The sequence below is a fragment of the Lacerta agilis genome, chromosome 14 (genome assembly GCF_009819535.1).
Source record: "Lacerta agilis isolate rLacAgi1 chromosome 14, rLacAgi1.pri, whole genome shotgun sequence".
NCBI lineage: Eukaryota > Metazoa > Chordata > Lepidosauria > Squamata > Lacertidae > Lacerta > Lacerta agilis.
The window spans coordinates 8,823,481-8,845,693 of record NC_046325.1 but is presented as its reverse complement, the minus strand read 5'-3'; the positions used below and the strand labels follow the sequence as shown (position 1 = coordinate 8,845,693).

General features: G+C 41.5%; 2 protein-coding genes across 2 annotated transcripts; both read right to left on the bottom strand.

Moving 5' to 3' along the window:
- Window positions 1–582: 582 nt before the first annotated feature.
- Window positions 583–8,735, bottom strand: LOC117057336 (vomeronasal type-2 receptor 26-like). Its single transcript, XM_033168176.1, has 7 exons — window positions 8,560–8,735; window positions 7,760–8,051; window positions 6,435–6,668; window positions 5,527–5,628; window positions 3,283–3,510; window positions 2,030–2,156; window positions 583–1,484 (listed from the first exon to the last, which is right to left on the bottom strand). Exons 1-7 carry the CDS (start codon window positions 8,733–8,735, stop codon window positions 583–585), a joined length of 2,061 nt encoding a protein of 686 aa, XP_033024067.1.
- Window positions 8,736–10,929: 2,194 nt separating this feature from the next.
- LOC117057335 (vomeronasal type-2 receptor 26-like) lies at window positions 10,930–21,502 on the bottom strand. The gene is made up of 6 exons (XM_033168175.1): window positions 21,477–21,502; window positions 19,761–20,052; window positions 18,530–18,709; window positions 15,625–15,852; window positions 12,184–12,310; window positions 10,930–11,831 (listed from the first exon to the last, which is right to left on the bottom strand). Exons 1-6 carry the CDS (start codon window positions 21,500–21,502, stop codon window positions 10,930–10,932), a joined length of 1,755 nt encoding a protein of 584 aa, XP_033024066.1.
- Between the last annotated feature and the right edge of the window lie 711 nt (window positions 21,503–22,213).

The following is a 22,213-nucleotide window of genomic DNA, read 5'->3' as shown; positions in this document are numbered from 1 at the left end:
CGCGATATGGTACCAGCTGGATCCCAGGTCTTCAGGACGCTCCTCCTGAAGTTTTTACAGAGGTCCACAGCGCGGTTGCGGTTCCTCCAAGCCCAAAAACACCGGAGCCCCTCAGAGCCAAGAGAGCTCCCGACTGACGAGAATGGTGCTTCACCAGAAGTCCCCAATGGGCCTCAAATTCTCAATGAGTTAGGAAATTTCTCTGCATGCAAAGACAGGATCTGGCAGATTGAGTGGATGAGAGTGAAAGTGGGTCCAATGCTCAAAAAGGTGGCTACTGCAGGTGCTGCAGAGGGAAATGAAGGGCAGATGGGGCTTGTAAACCTTGGAAGGGAGCCCATCTAGAAGGAGGGAACTTTGAATCTAAACCACAACTGCTTTCAGCTGTACTCTTTCCTGAAAAAGGCTTTGGGAATAGACCCTGAAGAAAAATCTGTACCCCTTTCCTTCAGGACATCTTTGGGAGATGAAAAAGGCAAGGAGCAAACTCTACAAAGATCCGGAGTAGGGACCAGGAAATTGATACCAGCCAGCAAGTCCATGTAGCCTCAGACCCAACAGAACCACAAACTCTTCTGTCATTTATAACTTTCTTTGTGTTAGCTGCTCTCTGTTGTTCAGGTCAGGCCTCACCACAATAATGTAGCATTTAGGGGCAAAAATGCAAGCCATTAACCCAGCACCAGAAGCAAAGATGGAGAAGATCTCCACAGCCACCATGTATTTCCCTCTGGTGCTCAGGTAGGTTGGAATGAAGGAGAGCCAAACGCTGCAGAAGACCAGCATGCTGAAGGTGATGAACTTGGCTTCGTTGAAAGTGTCAGGCAACTTCCTGGATAAGAAGGCGACTGTGAGGCTGACAGTGGCCAATAAGCCCATGTAGCCCAAAACACAATAGAACATGGGGACTGACCCTTCATTACAAAGAAATATGATTTCTTTCTTCATTGAGTGCATGTCCACATCTGGGAATGGGGGAGAGGTTGCCAGCCAGAGGACACAGATCCCTACTTGAACAATGGAGCAGGAAAAGACAATGGAATAAGCCAGTTCTTTGCCTACCCATTTCCTCATATTGGTTCCTGGTTTGGTAGCCATGAATGCCAAAACCACCAGTATGGTTTTGGCTAAGATGCTGGAGAGGGCCACGGAAAAGACAATGCCAAAAGCTTTTTGTCGGAGAAGGCAAGTCACCATATTAGGTTTACCAATAAACAACAAAGAAGAGAGGAAACACAAGAGGAGGGAGATAAGGAGACCATAGGTGAGGCTTCGGTTGTTGGCTTTGACTATGGCTGTATTGCGATGCTTAATGAAGATGCCGAGCACCAGAATTGTAATCAGGGAGAATAAAAGTGCAGAGAAAGTTGAAACAATGGCCAAGGTTTCATCAAAGGCTAGGAAGTTTGGAATCTTAGGAATGCATAGATCCTGGCCCTTGTTTGGATACTGATCTGCTGGGCAACTGACACAGGTTTCCATGTCTGAAAGTAAACAAATGATGCATGAAAATCTGAAGCAATGAAAACTATTCTTAAGAATTTCCTCATCAATAATCCATCTAGCATAGAGTTTTCTACCAAAAAAGGTTTAAGAATTTCAAACCGAAATGCTTTTAACCCAGAGGCATCAAAAATAAACCTCATGAGGATATCTGCTCTTATAGTCCCCCTGCTTTTTCTTAGAACCAAATAAACTGTACAGCAAATTAAGAAATACATTACAGCTGAAATCTTTGGAGTGCAGAAGGGCAAGTTTAATGAGACTTTCACCCTCTTGTTAATCAACTTAATTCTTAGAGGAGAAAACACCACTTCTATTCCACGCTAATTTTGGAGAGGTTGGATGTAAAATATATATTAAAATTATTTTTCAAGATGTTTTAAAGATTATAATATTTCGATGTTATGTATAAACAATTAGAACATGGCGTCTATTAATTCAAGCCTTCCTTCCTGCAGCAGTTTCTTGCCAACAAAATTGCCAAGAGTCCTGAGCTTTCGTAATATCTGAAGATGTCATCTCCCACCTTTCTCATTTGAAACCATTCCTTCTGGACATGGATCACAATCATAGCAGCAAAACTTCTTTCCCTCCTTCTTTTTCTTCCCGTAACCAGGAAGGCATTTGTCATTACATAGAGAAGGGGGTGGCACCTATCCAAAGAGATAGGAATAGTTTAATATTACAATATTGTTTTGAGGAATTTATCAATTACCCAATATCAGGTGCTTTAACAGTTGCTGTTCTAAGCATCATACATACTTAAGAAGATTTCAGTATTCATGCCAGGATCATCCAACCTTACAGCTGTTTTAGAATGCAGTATAATTTCACCCCTGCTTTGCCTTTTGATGGAGTCACCACTTAACTGTATTTGCTTCGAGGATTCACATGGTGTTCTTTTGTGGTGGCTCAAGGAGGTGGGAATTTAAGGTACCCGATTTAGTGTTTCTGCTCCTTCCTGCAGGGTCACAACAAGAAACTACTACTAGGAAATCACTGAGAGATCTTTGGATTGCGGTGTCCTGTTAGGCCCCATTCTGTCTCCTATGGTATTTGTCATCTACATGAAACTCTTAGAAATAATATCCTAGGATCTCGCACATGGTGTTGGTGGTTGCAATGCCTGACCTGTTCTGGGAGGGGTTGCATTCCCTTTGAAGCAAGAGGTCTGGGATCACTCCTTGATTCTATCTCATCACTAGAGTCTGAAGTGTTTTTTGGTGCTAGCTAGGAGTGCTTAAAGGACCCAGGTGGCGCTGTGGGTTAAACCACAGAGCCTAGGGCTTGCTGATCAGAAGGTCGGCGGTTCGATTCCCTGCCACGGGGTGAGCTCCCGTTGCTCGGTCCCAGCTCCTGCCCACGTAGCAGTTCGAAAGCATGCCAAAGTGCAAGTAGATAAATAGGTACCGCTCCAGCGGGAAGGTAAACGGTGTTTCCGTGCACTGCTCTGGTTCCTCAGAAGCAGCTTTGTCATGCTGGCCACATGACCCGGAAGCTGTCTGCGGACAAACGCCGGCTCCCTCGGCCTATAGAGCGAGATGAGCGCCGCAACCCCAGAGTCGGACACGACTGGACCTGATGGTCAGGGGTCCCTTTACCTTTACCTTTAGGAGTGCTTATGCCCTACTTAGACATATCCACCAGTTACAAACATTCCTAGATATATATATCTCAGCTTCAAAAACTCAAGAAGATCATAATGTTATTTTGTTACATCCCATTTTGTGGATAACCACAAATTATTGCATTTCAGGGACTGTGCCATTATTTCCATACCTGAGTGAAGGCTCTCTGCCATTTGATTCTGTCTTCATTAATGGTGAGCTCTTTGCCAGGAGGGGCCTGAGGATCCAGCCTTCCCACTTTGACTCTGATGTATGATCTATTTGGGAAAGTGACCAAGTTGGTAATATCAAGGCCAGCTGCTAACTCTCCATATTCATTTAGCATAATTTCATCCCCAGCACTGTTGTTGAATGAGATTCTCTGCAAGAATGAGTGGAGCTAAGTGGAAGAGAATACAAAGGTCTTTAAAGCATTCTAATGGTCTGATTAAGATTCTTTAATAGCTTTCCTAGGCAGAATTACTTTCTTTTCCTCCAGAAGTTGAGCACTACAGTTCACAATGAAGAGGAGGAAGGAGAAAAGCGGGGTCTAGAGACAGGCATCACACAGTTGTAAGCATCTTCTGGGGACCTACCAATGAGTCCAGGTTTGGTTTCAGGGCCCAGAAACCCCTGGCGGTGGGCAGACAGGGAAAGATGGGTCCTTCCAGGATGTGCGCAGGCAGTGGCAGCCCCCTGAATGCCTGGGGTGGGGGTCCTGGTTTTGCTCCCTCAGAATTATGTAAACAGGGACACGGGCCCCCAGCCTCCATCCTTATACCACTGTGTTACTGGACAGGTAAGAGAGACTTATAGCATCATGGAGGGATTTGGATAGAAAATGGAGGGGTTTTGCACTGTGGAGAAGGTGGTTGGCACAGCTTCACTTACGTGTAGTTTTTTTGTAGTCTGTTTCTTATGAAAACCTGTGTGATTCATTCATTTGTTTATTATGGTTAAATACCGGATCAAAAGGCACATATAGGACAACTTTCACAAAAGTAAAATACAGTGGTACTTCAGGTTACACACGCTTCAGGTTACATACGCTTCAGGTTACAAACTCTGCTAACCCAGAAATAATACTTCAGGTTAAGAAATTGTGCTCTGGCGGCGCAGTGGCAGCGGGAGGCCCCATTAACTAAAGTGGTGCTTCAAGTTAAGAACAGTTTCAGGTTAAGAACGGACCTCCGGAATGAATTAAGCCCAGTGGTACCTCGGGTTAAGAACTTAATTCGTTCTGGGATTTGTTCTGTCTACATGGGTAGAAAAGGTGGCTAGGAAAGGAGCCCACCAATCTGCCTGAGTTTTTAACATTTCGGGGAGAATACCATCAGGGCCAGGGGCTTTGGCCATTTTCAATTGGTTTATGCGATTTTAGGTCTACCGTGTTTCCCCTATTTTAAGACACCGTCTTATATTTTCTTTCCCTCCAAAAAACACAGTATGTCTTGTTTTCAGGAGGTGTCTTGTTTTTTTTAAAAAAAATTATTATGTCAGGAACAGCGCGCCTCTCGCTGGCTGGCTCCCTGCGCGCGAGGAACAGGCAGGACTCGGGTGAGAGGCTGTCTTTCTTTCTGTGCCTCTCGCTGGCATGCCGGATCCCTGTGGGGCAGGACTTTTGACTGAAAGAAAAGGGTGGGCAACAGCCACTGCCAAGCACTGTGTGAGAGAGTCTGAGGGAAGAGAGGTGTGTGCGTTGACTTCCAGCCCTCTCTCCCTGGCCCTGGGATGTTCCAAGGGGAGGGAATGGCGGTTGGCGAGGGAGGGAGGGAGCTCCTCCAAAGGGCCGCTCTCTCTCTCCTCAGAAGGGGGCGGGGGGCTCGCTTAATAGCAATCTGCTACACTGGAGCTTCTTAAATTTAAACCAGTATAACGGAATCTAGCCAGCTTCCCAAGACTTAAGACTCAAAGTCTGAAGTTCCAACAATTCACTTTGTACTTTGCACTTTGGAGCAAACACTGATAGAAACAGGCTACCGGTTGAGTGAGAACAGGGACAATGAGGGCAGAAAATGCTACCGTAAGAGATAGGAAACAAAGAATCCTGCTCTAACTTTTGTGACGGTGTAGGGCAGCGTTTAGCAGCTCACAAACAGCGAGAAGGAAAAATCCCTCACTGCAGCAGGCGTTTTAAAAGGCTGCTTTATGCCTTCTGTAAAAGCAAGGAGACAACAACCAGACACGTGGGAGTTGCCTGCTCTGCTGATCGGCAGTAGGGGAGGAGGGCATTCTCAAGCGAGTGCGGGGAGAGAAAGAGAGGACGCAGGAACTCTCCTGCGCTTTCAAAGCCCCCACCCCCTGCCTATCTCTGTGGCATATTTTCGGGGTATGGCTTATTTCTCGCAAATGTGGACAAAACCTGCTATGGCTTACTTTATGACTACATATTAAAACGGGGGAAACACAGTATTACCGAGACAGTTGGCCATTTGGCCAGCTGCTCTATTTCAAGGTCCTTATTGGGATGTTCATCGTCCTCATGCATGGATTGAAAATAGGAGACCCAGCAGTCAACCTGTGTCATGTAAAGTCTGTTTAGTATCATTCTAGGAAATATTCTAATTCCCATCTTTGATAAAATTACTAAAGGATTGTTTTTATTTCTTAATTTTTATTCTTTTGTTTCTTTATTGATAAGTAAATGCCAACTCACAAAATGTACCAGTGCAGTGAATGCTTTGTAAAAGGGAACAATACCTGCCAAGGATCTGCATACTGAACATCTCTCCTTTTGCGTATGGCTCCAGCCAAGTGCATTCTATTTAAGGCATGCGCCAAAGCATAGACAGCATTATAGATACTGTAGCTGTGGCCGGTCATGCTCATTTCAAAAAATGGTGCTGGAAGGCTCTCCAGCATCTCCTCTCCGGTACACATGGTAGTTGAGCGAGTGGAATTGGAAAGTGAACAACTGAATGCAACTTCCCAGAAATCTTGGATAAAACCATCTGGCTCTGTCCAATTCGGATATATATTCTGAAGAAAGTCTTGAAAATTGTGAATCTCCTTGGAGTGAATCACAAAGGAGATAGCACCATGATACATTCGTATATTAACAGCTAATCTTTGAAGGCTGTTTAATATGAAATCAATTTGGGTAGTTGTAATCCATACTTTTCCTTCACGTGACTTCTTTTGAGTGAATACTAGCTGAGCGAACTCCATTGTGCTTAAAGCATTTGACAACCATATAATAAATCTACTTTCTCCGTATACAAGAACTGCATTAGTTTTGCTGGTTATGAGAGTTGGTAACAAAATCTTTATATCCACCATTTCTAGTAAGTTAGCCTTATAATTTATACCTGTATTGTGTTTAACCACTTCTGTGAATGCTGAACAGATTCCATTCTTGAAAAGCATTGGCTCAATGTTCTGCAAGAAACGTTCTCCAGCTTCATTTGCTGGAGTTATGAGCCCAACCCATCTCCATCTGAAATGCAGAAGTAACTGGATAATTCCCCGATACTGAAGGGCTTCATTGGGGACCATGCGGTAAAAGGAAGGGTACTTGGTTCCGTCATTTATGACTGGTTCAAATGAACCATATGAAATCTGGAAAAAGCAAAAACCAAATGTTTCCAAGTGGAAAAACGAACTCATGATATTCCAGTTTATTCAAATATAAACACACACACACACACACACAGAGAGAGAGAGAGAGAGAGAGAGAGAGAGAGAGAGAGAGAGAGAGAATATATATATCCCAAATGTATCAAGTTTAGGAACAGTACCAGCACCAACTTACATAGAAAAACAGATAATTTTGCTCATGGTTTCTGTAGATATTTATTGTTACAATTATGGCACCATCACAGCTTTATACTTGTACGCACTGATTGTCTCCAAGTAGAGAGGAGCGTTTATCAAGGCTCATGTTAATATACTAAGTGGATAATTAAACAAAACTGCAAAGTGCAGGTGGAGTGATAGAAATTGTTGATCATGTACTTGAAGAGAGAGGTTGATTCTCTATCTACTAAGAACTCCCTCAGGAAGATTTCCTGGGAAATCACGAAGAGCTCCAAAATATTATATATGTTTTTGTTCTCTGACTACAATAAACCACATAATATAAAATATAAGTAAAATGCAAAATAACATACCAGCACTAATTAAAACAACTAAAATGAAATCCAACAATGAAGCAGAATAACACAATATTGACACCACAATGTATATAATTCTCTGTAATGACAAATGACAAATGCCAGAACAATATCAAGAAAACAGTGATTTCAATTAGCCTCTGAAAGTGAACAATGTCGATTAACATCATACTTTGGGAAAGGACTATCTTGATTTTTAAGAGGAGAATTTTTTTTAGATAATGTGTTCTCAGTTATTTTTGCCTATGAAGCCAATGTCAAGGTCATACATTTAGAAGCTCACAGGAAGCCTGTGCTGTGCTTTCAAGATTGATGCATATGAACCAGTCTAGGTGCCACCTTTACAAACCTGGCAGCTTTACAGAAATCTTCCATTACAGCTATTAAACACAAATTGTCCTTGTTACACACATTGTTGGATATGCATATTATGCCCCTTTTACTTTGTCCATTTCCCCACTCCATATATATGAATCAGTAGATTTCCAATGCCTAAGGAAAACTTGCAATCTCTGTTTTTCAAACCCCATATTCTACCTGTGGCATCTTGAAAAGACCTAAGACGTTTGCCATGCACCAGGAGGTATCAGAGCTAAGGCCCCCAACGACTCCTATTACGTTTTTCTGGATGCTACACCTGTAGTTGGGAACAAAGTGATGTGATTTAAAGAGCAGGTCCAGAGTGTTTCGGTAGGTCATTTTTGAATCAAAATAACTATCATAGATGTGGAACCCGAGGGAGACATTGGGCAACAGCCTGGGATTCTTGTTGATTTCATCAACAGCAAACACCAAGGCCAGGATTTGCTGGTAGAACTTTGTCACCACCCTGCAAATGAAATTAGAGTGGGGAAATTAAACATAATCTAGATATGAGAGACTCACCTCGTGCCTATATAAAGAAACGACAAAGCCAGCAAAGTTTTTTTTACTTATTTAGGCAATCTCATAATACTGTGTCATTAAAAAAGCTGTAGTACATTTCTTCGATATCTTCAACAACCCATGTTTGTTTTCACCACCTTGAAAATTTGGATATCGCCAACAAAGTTGAGTACAACACTTTTGGCTATATGTTTCTCCTATGTTTCTATGCCCTCTCTTTTCTCTTTCTGCTACTCTCTTTTCTGTCTTTACAGATTTGGTGTTTTTTTTTAAAAAAAGCTTAATGTTCTTGACATTATACACATAGCTTATGTGCACAGGGATTTCAAATAAAATCTCCCCACTCATTTTTTAAAATATAAACTTCTAAAGCTATATTTTTCCAAATCAAAGTTATTTTCAGTCAGATACAGCATATAAGGAATAAATAATGCTAATTACCAGATACTTACTGTGGGATATCAATGAACTCATAGAAAGGGTGTTTCTTGAAGGATAATTCAAGGACTACGTAATAGATATGAGATGCCATTGCACCGATGACCAGGTCACCAGGTTCATACCACTCGTGTGGAACATGAACAGGATTACCAGTTGTGCATTTAGCACTTTGTACTTGGGACACCATATTGGGGAGCAGTAGAAGCAGCAGGAGCAACATCCTGATGGCAAATACCCTTGTGTGCATGGACTCCTCTGCTTCTCTCTACAGAGTATTATTACTCTCCTCCACCTGGTCTGAACAAGACAAATTGGGTGGCAGCTGACTCTGTCAATTTGGCACTTTAAGGGACACCTTGTTGTCAACTTGAACACTGTCACAACAGAATGCCTTGGATGCCAAATAACATACAGTGATTTGATATGAAAGGGGGAAACTGATAACTGATAAGTAACAGAGGCCAGCCTAGTTGTCTGTGGAGCACTGAGGAGCTTATAATCATTTCAGGCTTGCTTATTGATTCTTTTTTTCCACTGTGGCATTTGGTGGATCAGCCAGCTGTATTGATTATTGTAATTTTCATAATGATAGGGGAGAGAATCACTTGTGCAGTGTTTTTGGATTCTATGCCGCATTAGCAGTAGGGGAATTGACAAAATATTACTATTATTATTTTTTAAATATATTTTTTATTGATTTCCCAATATTGTTCCAATAGCGGCCTCATTATAACAATGCCAATTGTATCTAATTTATGTAATTATGAATGCCAATTATTCAAACGTCAAACTATATAATTTAATTAAACTGGCCCCCTTGCATGCTAGATCTGATGGCTTCATTCTTCTTCATTATTTCTGTGTTCCACTATGTTAATAATTTCCATTGCATTCCATGCAGATATAATAATTTCTTATATAACATGTACAGTCTTGTGATTTCTATTTGTGTTGATATGTTAGGTAATTTATAAAGTTTCAGGTAAGGAACTCTAAGTGTAATCTTTATTCTTTCCTGTGTGTGACAATTTCCGCCCATGATGTTTTCCCATCCATAAATGGTGCTGTATTCTTCATTCCTGCAACTGTTGATGGTTCTCATAATGCCCTGGGAAAAGCGGCTATCCCACAGTTTCCAAAAGTCACTGCATCATTTTGTCCTGTGATTAGGCTTCCAGTAAAAAAGAAGTGTTCACCATTTTTCCCAGCCTGGGAAGAATGGTCTGAATCCAGACTGCTGATAGTTAATCCAATAACTTTTATTCCCGTAGCTGGTAGACTCCTTTCCTCCCTGCTGCTGATTTATGGCCAATTGTCCTTCTCTCAAACACATTCCTTTGTGGATATCAGAGGTTAGGGAGGACGTTACTCTATATTTTCAAATCATAGCATTCCCTCCCTTCCCTCTCTGTTGCTTTCTCTCACAAACGTAGTTCCAATTTTGTTCAATTCCATCTTTATATCCCAATTTCTCCCATCCTCACTTGTATAAATATTTCTTAAATAAAGCTTGCATTCAAGGTGGGGTTCCCGTGTCTTAAATGTAGAGGAAATTTTTAAATTATCAAACAGATCGCTTCTCCCCCTCCCAAAGGCTGTCTTAAGCATTTGTGGTGCCGGGGTGCAAAGAACTGCCTGGTGCCTGCCCCCCAGGTTGTCCAGTCCCAGGCATCCAGGAGGGCAGAGCTGGCCGGCCACCTCAGCGTCACCCCCGAATTCATGGCGCAAAGCCGCCAGCAGTATAAGAGCCTGCCATGGCACTCCGACTGACAGGAGGGCTCTTCCCCAGACCCAACTCTCGGGCCCCAGACAAGTCATGCTCCTTCTGGTGTAGTTTGTCTACCTTTGATCCTCACCCTGCACACAGTTCTCAGCTGTGGCTCCTAGAAATTGTCAGCATGCAACAGCAGCCACACCCCACAAAACAGATACAGCTGACTGCCTAAATCAGGAGAGGGCAGCCAATGGGCCTCAAATCCACAATGAGTTAGGGAATTTATCTGCATGCAAAGACAGGTTAAGACTGATTGAGTGGATGAGAGCAATAGCAGGTCCAATGCTCAAAAAGATGGCTACTGCAGGTGCTCCAGAGGCAAATGAGGGGCAGATGGGTCTTGTAAACCTAGGAAGGGAGCCCATCTAGGAGAAGAAAAACTCTGAACATAAACCTCCACTGCTTTACTGCTGTACTCATTCATGAAAAGGCTTTGGGAGTAGACCCTGAAGAAAAATCTGTAACCATTGCCTTCTGGACATCCTTGGGAGATGAAAAAGGTAAGGAGCAAACTCTACAAAGTTCCGGAGTAGGAACCCGGACATTTATACCAGCCAGCAAATACACGTAGCCTCAGACCTAACAGAACCACAAACTCTTCTGTCATTTATAACTTTCTTTGTGTTAGCTGCTCTCTGTTGTTCAGGTCAGGCCTCACCACAATAATGTAGCATTTAGGGGTGAAAATGCAAGCCATTAACCCAGCACCAGAAGCAAAGATGGAGAAGATCTCCACAGCCACCATGTATTTCCCTCTGGTGCTCAGGTAGGTGGGAATGAAGGATAGCCAAACGCTGCAGAAGACCAGCATGCTGAAGGTGATGAACTTGGCTTCGTTGAAAGTGTCAGGCAACTTCCTGGCTAGGAAGGCGACTGTGAGGCTGACAGTGGCCAGGAAGCCCATATAGCCCAAAACACAATAGAACATGAGGACTGACCCTTCATTACAAAGAAATATGATTTCTTCCTTCATTGAGTGCATGTCCACATCTGGGAAAGGGGGAGAGGTTGCCAGCCAGAGGACACAGATCCCTACTTGAACAATGGAACAGGAAAAGACAATGGAATAAGCCAGTTCTTTGCCTACCCATTTCCTCATATTGGTTCCTGGTTTGGTAGCCATGAATGCCAAAACCACCAGTATGGTTTTGGCTAAGATGCTGGAGAGGGCCACGGAAAAGACAATGCCAAAAGTGTTTTGTCGGAGAAGGCAAGTCACCTTATTAGGTTTTCCAATAAACAACAAAGAAGAGAGGAAACACAAGAGGAGGGAGATGAGGAGACCATAGGTGAGGTTTCGGTTGTTGGCTTTGACTATGGCTGTATTCCGATGCTTAATGAAGATGCCAAGCACCAGAATTGTGATCAGAGAGAATAAAAGTGCAGAGGAAGTTGCAACAATGGCCAGGGTTTCATCAAAGGCTAGCAAGTTTGGAATCTTAGGAATGCATAGATCCTGGCCCTTGTTTGGATATTGATCTGCTGGGCAACTGACACATGCTTCCATGTCTGAAAAACAAACAAACGATGTGTGACAATTTGAAGCATTCAAAAATATTTTAAGAATTACCTCATCAATAATTTAAGTTTAATGAGAGTTTCACCCTCTGGTCAAACAACTGAATTCTTAAAGGAGAAAATACCACTTATATTCCACCCTAATTTTGTAGAAGTTGGAGGTAAAATATATATTAAAAATATTCTTCAAGGTGTTTTAAAGATAAAAATATTTTGATGTTATCTATAAACAATTGGAACAGGACCTCTGTTAATTCAAGCCTTCTGTTCTTCAGCAGTTTCATGGCAACAAAATTGCCAAGAGTCCAGAGCTTTTGTAATATCTGACGATGTCATCTCCCACCTTTCTCATTTGAAATCATTCCTTCTGGACATGGATCACAATCATAGCAGCAAAACTTCTTTCCCTCCTTCTTTTTCTTCCGGTAACCAGGATTGCAGTTGTCATTACATAGAGAAGGGGGTGGCACCTATCCAAAGATATAGGAATAGTTTATTATTACAATATTGTTTTGAGGAATTTATCAATTAACCAATATCAGGTGCTTTAACAATTGCTGTTCTAAGCATCATACAGACTTAAGAAGATTTCAGTATTCTTTTTTGCCAAATCATGTTTATTAGGGTTTCCAATACAACAGAATCACATGAAACATTTCATATTACATTCCAAATTATTTATCCAATTATCAAATAAAAAGAAGGAGTTCCAAATCAACCGAATTATTATTATTTTAATTTTCTTTACTGGCTTCCCATGCTTCAAATTCCAGAGGTTCTTAATCTTAATTATTATCCTTTGTTTTCACATTCCAATATTTTCACAGCCTCTGATATATTCCAACAGGCGAGATAAATCAAAGCAAACAGTGTCTCTGTGAGGATTTAAGTCCATATTTCTCCAAAATACGGTCCCGTCCCCCTTGACAAACTGAGTCCAAAAGCCACATATGAACAATCACCATCTTTTTTGTATTCCACATATTTTTCCATATTTATTATGCACCCATCTGCAACCACTTACATCTTTTAGGAGAATTAGCCAGTCGTAATTGAAGATTCATATATTAAAGAAGATTTGGCACCTTCTCCCTCCAGTGTCGCACTTTGCAGTCCGGGCAAATTCAAACTGCGTCATTTCTGGGCAGTCAACCAAATTCTTCCAATTAAAGTCAGTCAGTGTCCAAGGCGTTCCTCTTTTGCCAAAATCAACAGATAAAAACGCTTCTTATCCCCTTCCAGATGGTAACAAATCTTTTCTCCAGTCATTAGGACAGCGTGTTTACTTTTCTTTAAGTCCCACACAGTTATAACTTATACTTTCAAATTTTTGTTGTTGTTGAGTCGTTCAGTCATGCCTGACTCTTGGACCAGAGCACGCCAGGCACACCTATCCTTCACTGCCTCTCGCAATTTGGCCAAACTCATGTTAGTAGCTTCGAGAACACTGTCCAACCATCTCATCCTCTGTCGTCCCCTTCTCCTTGTGCCCTCCATCTTTCCTAACATCAGGGTCTTTTCTAGGGAGTCTTCTCTTCTCATGAGGTGGCTTAAGTACTGGAGCCTCAAATTCAGGATCTGTCCTTCTAGTGAGCACTCAGGGCTGATTTCTTTAAGAATGGATAGATTTGATCTTCTTGCAGTCCATGGGACTCTCAAGAGTCTCCTCCAGCACCATAATTCAAAAGCATCAATTCTTCGGCGATCAGCCTTCTTGATGGTCCAGCTCTCACTTCCGTACATTACTACAGGGAAAACCATAGCTTTAACTATACAGACCTTTGTCGGCAAGGTGATGTCTTTGCTTTTTAAGATGCTGTCTAGGTTTGTCATTGCTTTTCTCCCAAGAAGCAGGTGTCTTCTAATTTCGTGACTGCTGTCACCATCTGCAGTGATCATGGAACCCAAGAAAGTGAAATCTCTCACTGCCTCCATTTCTTCCCCTTCTATTTGCCAGGAGGTGATGGGACCAGTGGCCATGATATTAGTTTTTTTGATGTTGAGCTTCAGACCATATTTTGTGCTCTCCTCTTTCACCCTCATTAAAAGGTTCTTTAATTCCTCCTCACTTTCTGCCATCAAGGTTGTATCATCAGCATATCTGGGGTTGTTGATATTTTTTCCGGCAATCTTAATTCCGGTTTGGGATTCATCCAGTCCAGCCTTTCGCATGATGAATTCTGCGTATAAGGGGGGGGGTATTTGCCCGTTATTTAAAATATTAAAGCAAAATACAATCACAGAGTCCAGGGCTCCCCCCCTTCCGTCCCACTTCACATACCAATACAGTGATAAAATCTTCTCTTCTTCTTGTCCGTCAGTGGCTGAGTTTTTTTTAACAAAATACTTTTTCCTCTTTCGTTTGAAGCATGCCTAAGGCTTCTCACTAATTTATATCTTAAAGCGTTGGGAATCTTGGACGATCGGGCCAGCTGCAGGAGTGCCTTTCCCCTGGGTGCTCTCTGCCCAGGCCCCCCTGCTCATTTTCCGGAAGGGTCAGAGCAGGTTTAGGGGCATCTGCGGGCAAGGCAGCCCTTCCCACACTCCTGGGAAGGTTAGGGAGGCTGCATACTCCCATTGCAGCCTCGGAGTTCCCCATGGAGGTCGGGAGTGATGGTATCTCTGCCATTCCCGTCCGTGCCGGAAACCGGAAGCAAGAAGATTTCAGTATTCATGCCTGGACCATCCAACCTTACAGCTGTTTTAGAATGCAGTGTAATTTCACCCCTGGCTTTGCCTTTTGATGGAGTCACCACTTAACTGCATTTGGTTCAAGGATTCACATGGATTCACATGGTGTTCTTTTGTGGTGGCTCAAGGAGGTGGGAATTTAAGGTACCCCATTATAGCGGTTCTGCTCCTTCCTGCAGTGTCACAACAAGAAACTTTTAATAGGAAATCACTGAGAGATCTTTGGATTGTGGTGTCCTGTTAGGCCCCATTCTGACTCCTATGGTATTTATCATCTATATGAAACTCTGAGAAATAATATCCTAGGATCTAGCACACGGTGTCATCTGTATGCTGATGATGTGAGGTTCTACCTTTCCACTTCATTGGAATGAGAGAAGGTGGTGAAGGTGCTGGACAGGTGTTTGGAGCAGTGATGGATGGGATCAGGGCTGAATCCTCATCAGATGGAAATGCTTTGGGTTGGTGGTTGCAATGCCTGACCTGTTCGGGGGGGGGGGGTTGCATTCCCTTTGAAGCAAGAGGTCTGGGATCACTCCTCGAGTCTATCTCATCACTAGAGTCTGAAGTGTTTTTTGTTGCTAGCTAGGAGTTTTTATGCCCTCCTTAGACATATTCACCAGCTACAAACTTTCCTTGATGTATATAACTCAGCTTCATACAAACTCAAGAAGATCATAATGTTATTTTGTTATTGTGGCTCATTTGTTTATGTACTGATAGACCTTACAGCATTTCTTGAAGGACAATATTTTGTACTAAATGGTTTATTAGCATGCAATAAATAAAAAGGGAATGTCAGTATCCCATGTAATGTAATATTATCTACAAAGAAAAGTGCCATTAGCAGAATTGAAGGCCAACAAGCACAGCCCCAGAGGCTGAAGGTGCAAACCCGGAGGAAAAGTCACTCTTTCAAACAGAGTATCTCTCAATTAAAGCACTATCCATCTAGATATGAAAATTTCTTATTTTAAGCTATATTTAATAGTGAATTTCAAAATTAATAATGTATGAATTGCTTTTGTTACATCCCATTTTGTGGATAACCACAAATTATTGCATTTCAGGGACTGTGCTGTTATTTCTATACCTGAGTGAAGTCTCTGTGCCATTTGATTCTCTCCTCATTAATGGTGAGCTCTTTTCCAGGAGGGGCCTGAGGATCCAACCTTCCCACTTTGACCCTGACATATGATCCATTTCGGAACGTGACCAAGTTTGTAATATCAAAGCCAGCTGCTAATTCTCCATATTCATTGAATGTAATTTCATCCCCAGCACTGTTGTTGAATGAATTTCTCTGCAGGAATGAGTGGAGCTAAGTGGAAAGAGAATCAAAAGGTCTATAAAGCATTCTAAGAGTCTAATTAAGATTGATGAATAGCTTTCCAAGATGGAATTAATTCCTTTTCCTCTAGGAGGTAAAGACTTTAGTTCACAATGTGGTGCATCCATATTTCAGTTGCACATACAGGAGGTGTGGGAAATCATGAATCTGTGTCAATTCAACCTTTGACAGACTTCTATAAAGATATCACAAAGGAGAATTGAACCCCTAGACCTCATTGCTTGGGACCTGCCTTTGTCAAGATCCAATAAAGGGACAGAATTTGAGAAGTCATGTACGAGAAGAGATGGGAATTCATGTTCTCAAATTATAGGAATGCAAGATGAGGACATCTGACTGAACCTTTCCTTAGTTTATAGAGTGGATTTGAGCATGGTGTTATGGACTTGCTGGATGCAGAGGAGTGGCAGGAAGCAGCAGCTGGGGAACCCCCAAGGGACACCCCAAGGAAAGGAGGTTCAGAGCCAGGGGATTGGTGGTGGGATGACAAGTTGTGGTCATTGGCAGAAGACGAAACAGACTGGGAGGTCAGGTTGTTGGAAACAGAAGAGACAACAGGGTTAAGTGAGCAGGAAGAGGCTGTTCCAGACAGCAATCCAGTCTCCGAGGCAGAAGAGGAGGCTGGAGAGAAGGGGGCAAAGGGGCAGAGAACAGATGGTTGCCAGCTTCTGCTGTGGATGTGGCAGTGAGGCCAGGCCAGGCCATGCTCCGGGGCCCAGAGACAAGTGGTGGCAGGCATGCATGCAAGGAAGGACTGGGTACATGGGAGGAGGACTGCCAGGATGTCCCTGGGTGGTGACCTCCCCCAATGGGCTGCTCTTCTGCCCCCCCCCCGAATTCTACATCACTGGGTAATTGGAGAAGGTCGGAGAGACGGAGAGATTTGCAGAGGAATTTGGAGAGATATCAGAGATTTTCAGAGTGTGGAAGAGATGGTGGTTGGCAAAGCCTCAGACTGCAGAATAGCTCCCAAACACAAGGCATTATCATTGCCACCATCAACTGCTGAGAAACCAATAAAGTGGATGGCAGTTTCCACACTGGAAAAGAAGTTGGAGGTGCTGGACTTCTTGAAGGACAGTACGTCTGTGAGTGCTGAGGCATGAAAATTTGGCCGCAACGAATCCAATATCCAAGTCATCAATGTTCATGAGAGGGAGAAACATGGGACTGTGGCAGCACTGACTGCAAATTTGACCAGCCGGGGGGGGGGGGGGACAAGGCTTTGGTGAAGCAGTGATGGCACTGAACTTATGGGTGGAAGATATGAACTGGATGTTTGTTTCTGAGAATGGCAGCATCTTAAACCAAAATGCTCTGATCCTCTAAGTCTAAGACCACTTCCAATCATTCACCACAGATGAGGACCAGCTTGCCAATGGAACTTAAAGCCAGCCCAGGTTTGCTTAACAGCTTTAAGATTTGCTTAAACTTGAAGAATGTCTGAATGACAGGGGAGGTTGCATCTGCAAACAAAGAGGCTGCCAAAATGAACCCTGCACAACAAGCCAAACACCACTTCTCTCTGTCAGTCAGACCCTCTGGTGCTTCTGTCATATGTAGAATCATTCAGTGAGGGAGATGAGGAGGAAGAGGAAAAGCCACATTTGTCCCACACCGGTAAGTGAAGCAGTTTTTTTTTTATAAAAAAAAAATAGCTTTAAATTGATTTTCTAGGAGTTATTCTGGATTTACATGAGTCTGCTTATATGTGTGATGTATGTGAAATGTGAGCTAACTGTAGTAGTTGTTGCCTGGTTAGATATGAAAGCTTGAGTCATGTAAAGTCAGTTCAGCATCACTATAGGAAATATTCTAATTCCCATCTTTGATACAATAAAATTACTTAAGGTTTATCTTTAATTTCTTAAGTTCTATTCTTTAATTTCTTTACTGATAATTAAATGTCAACTCACATTATGGATCAATGCAGCAAATGCTTTGTAAAAGGGAACAATACCTGCCAAGAATCTGCATACTGAGAAGAGAGTTTTCCCTTAGCATTTCTCCTTTTGCGTATGGCTCCAGCCAAGTGCATGCTATTTAAGGCATGTGCCAAAGCATAAACAGCATTATAGATACTGTAGCTGTGGCCAGTCATGCTCATTTCAAAAAATGGTGCAGGAAGGCTCTCCAGCATCTCCTCTCCGGTACACATGGTTCTTGAGAGAGTGGAATTTGGAAGTGAACAACTGAATGCATCTTCCCAGAAATCTTGGATAAAACCATCTGTGTCTGTCCAATCGGGATATATATTCCGAAGAAAGTCTTGAAATTCGTGTATCTCCTTGGAGTGAATCGCAAAGGAGATAGCACCATGATACATTCGCATATTAACAAATTTCTGAAGGCTATATAATATGAAATCAAGTTGGGCTGTTGTAATCCATACTTTTCCTACATGTGACTTCTTATAATGAAGTAGTAAATGAGCTATCTCTATTGTCTTTATAGTGCTTGATAACCATATAATAAATCTACCTTCTCCATATACAAGAACTGCATTGGCTTTGCTGGTTGTGAAAGGTGTAAACGAAAACCATGCGTCCAGCGTTTCTTTTATGTTACCGTTATAATGCACATTGGGTTCAACTCTTTCTGTGAATGCTGAACAGAGTCCATTATTGAACAGCATTGGTTCAATTGCCTGCAAGAAACGTTCTCCAGCTTCATTATCTGGAGTGATCAGCCCGACCCATTTCCACCCAAAATGCAGAAGTAACTGGATTATTCCCTTGTACTGATGATCTTCATTCGGGACCATGCGGTAAAAGGAAGGGAACTTGGTTCCATCATTTATGGCTGGTTCAAATGAACCATATGAAATCTGGAAACGGAGAAAGCCAAACATTTCCAAGTGTAATAAAAAAAACTAATGGTATTCCAACTACTTTGAATATAAATATAAATCCTATATATCCCAAATATATGAAGTTTAGGGACAGCACCAACCTCAATTTACATAGAAAAACATAGTCTTGCTCTATGCTTTCTGTGGATGTTGTTGTTGTTGTTGTTAGTGTTATATCACAGTTTCATACTTGTGCACATTGATTCTCTCCAAGTAGAGAGAAGAAATTATCATTGCTTATTTTAATATACTAATAAATGAATGATTGAGGTGGAGATAGAGCAATAGAAACTGTTCTTTTGCTCTGTAATCATTACAGTGGTTGTAGAGATTGGTTGATTCTCCATCTGCTAAGAACTCTCCTGGGAAGATCTCCATAAGAATATTATATATGCTATTATTCTCTGACCACAAGAAACCACATCATTTAAAATATCAGTAAAATACAGAATCATAAAATCATAAACTGGTTGGAAAGATTGAAACAACTAAAATGAAAACTAACCATACAGCAGAACAACATAATATTGCCACTCCCATATAATTTTCCAGAATGACAAATGTCTGAACAATAACAAGAAACCCGTATTTTTAATTAGCTTCTGAAAGTGAGCAATGCTAAATAAAACCATGCTTCCCCAGGAAAGGAATTTCATAATTTTGAAGGGAAGGAAAATTCTTAGTTAATGCGTCCTGAGTTATTTATGCATCTGTAAGGTAGTGTCAACACCATAAATTGATACTGGTAACTCAGATACATGCAGTGCAGTCCTATTCAATATGAACCATTTAGGTGCCTAATTTACAAACCTGGCACCTGACAGCAATCTTCTATTACATCTGTTAGACACAAATTGCCCCTCTTACACACATTGTTGGATATGCATATTGAGCCCCGACCCCAATTATATCCACATTTTGCAGTCCCTTTTACTATTTCCATTTTACCATATTTAAGAATCAATAGGTTCCTGCTGCATGGTAACGAGAAGAGTGAATTACCCATTTTTCAAAACCCATATTCTACCTGTGGAATCTTGAAAAGACCTAAGACGTTTGCCATGCTCCAGGAGGTATCAGAGCCAAGTCCCCCAATGACTCCTATTACATTTTTCTGGATGCCACACCTGTAGTTGGGAACAAAGTGATGTGATTTAAAGAGCAGGTCCAGAGTTGTTCGGTAGGCCATCTTTGAATCATAATAGCTATCATAGATGTGGAATCCCAGAGAGACATTGGGCAAGATCCGGGGATTCTTGTTGATCTCATCAACAGCAAACACCAAAGCAAGGATGTGCTGGTAGAACTTTGTCATCACCCTGCAAATGAATCGAGTTAAAGTTTAATGGGAAAATTAAACAGTGCATTTTATCTAGATATAGGAGAGATTCTCTCACCTGCCTATAAAGAGAAGGCACAGCCAGCGAAGTTTACTTATTTATTTAGACAATATTTACTGTATATAATACCGTGTCAATAAAAATATATTATAGCATTTTCTACAGCTGCTGCAAACCTCATTGACGTCTGCATCAAACTATCTACTAGGACCACAACATCTTTGATGATTTCTTTCAACCAATTGAGACCCCATGACTGTAGAAGTGAAATTAATATTTTTGCTCATCACTTTGCACTTGTCTACAGTCAATTGCATTTGCCATTTTCCTGCCCATGCATTCAGTTTATCCTTTTGTTGCTCTTTGCAACCCATGTTTGTTTTCTCCACTCTGGACATTTTGGTATCGTCAGCAAAGTTAAGTAGCTTATTGCTTGCCCATTTGTCCTTCTTATGTTTTTATGCCATCCCTTTTCTTTTGCTCTTACTCTCGTTTCTCTCTGCCTGTATATAATTAGATAAGAAAAGCTTAATGTTCATTGCCATTAAGCTTTTGTGCATAGCCTAAGTGCATGGAGATTTCTAATAAAAATGTGTGTGTAGAAAATATTTCCCTTCTTTTTCTAAAAAAAAGTTATAAAGTTTTTTTTCTCTCCAAACCAATCAAAAGTTTTTAATCCAGTCAGCCATGACATATAAAGAATAAATAAAATAATATTAAGTACCAGTTACTCACAGTGAGGTATTAATGGAGACCTGGGAAGGGTGTTTATCGAAAGAAACTTTTGGTAATATGTAATACATATAAGATACCGTTGCACCAATGACAAGGTTCGCTGGCTCATACCACTCGTGTGGAACATGAACAGGATGATTTGTGGTGCATTTAATACTTTGTACTTGAGACACCCTATTAGGTAGCAGTAGAAGCAGCAGGAGCAACATCCTGATGGCAAATACCCTTGTGTGCATGGACTCCCCTGCTTCTCTCTACGGTATTAATACTCTCCTCCACCTGATCTGAACAAGACAAATTGGGAGGCAGCTGACACCATGTTGGGGAGAAGCAGAAGCAAAAGGAATATTCTGATGGCAGATGTCTTTCTCTGCATGGACACGCCTGTTTCTCTCTACAATATTATTGCTGTCCTCCTCCTGATTTGAACAAGAGAGATTGGGTGGTCATTGACTCTGTTAATTTGGTATTTTAAGGGACATGTATCCACCTTATTGTTAACTTAAATACTGTCACAACAGAATGTCTTGGATGCCAAATAAGATACAGTGATTTGATATGAAAGAGGGATACTGGTAACTGAGAGGTAACAAAGCCCAGCCTCTCTCTCCTCCCTTACCATAGCTGTCTATGAAAAACTGGGAAGCTTATAATCATTTCAGATTTACGTGTTGCGTGTTTTCAACTGTGACATCTTGAACTTCAGCTGGTGGAATTGATTATAGTAATTTTAATAATTACAGGAGAGAGAATCACTCTTCTAGGGCTTTTGGAGTCTATGGCACATCAGCGCTAAGGAAACTGCCAAAGTAATCATATTTGTGACATTAGAGAATCATAGATTAGGTTTGACCTAGAAGGTCATCCAGTTCACACCCTGTCAATGCAGGATATCAACAAATCTTTGCTATTTTTTGAAACCACTGATAAGCAGAAATCAATACTCTTCCTAAAATTTCTCTATCATTTTTTTTTTAAAATAGAGTTGAGCCAACCTTTTCTGAGTGTCAGAAGTACATTGTTGGAGCTCTGTGAAGGGAACTAGCGAAGATACCATTAGCAGTTTGGGAGAAAAGCCGATAACCAACTACAGCGAGAAATAATCCTTAAGCATATATTGCAACCATTTTGAATAATTGTAAATTTACAATTGGCAGATAGCAATGTGGTAGTAACTATTTGTTTTTACTTTCTTTGTTTTTCCTCCTTTTTATCTTTTTACATTGTTTTGTTTGTTCTTTCTGTTTCTTTCTCTCTCCCTTGTTTTATTTTTGTGTCATCATCATTCAGATTTGGAAACATTTATAAGAAGCTTAGAGGTAAGAAAACAACTCACTCTGAAACTCACTTACAGGTGGTACCTAACACCACGGAAACTATGCCCAGGAACCTGACAAAAATGCTG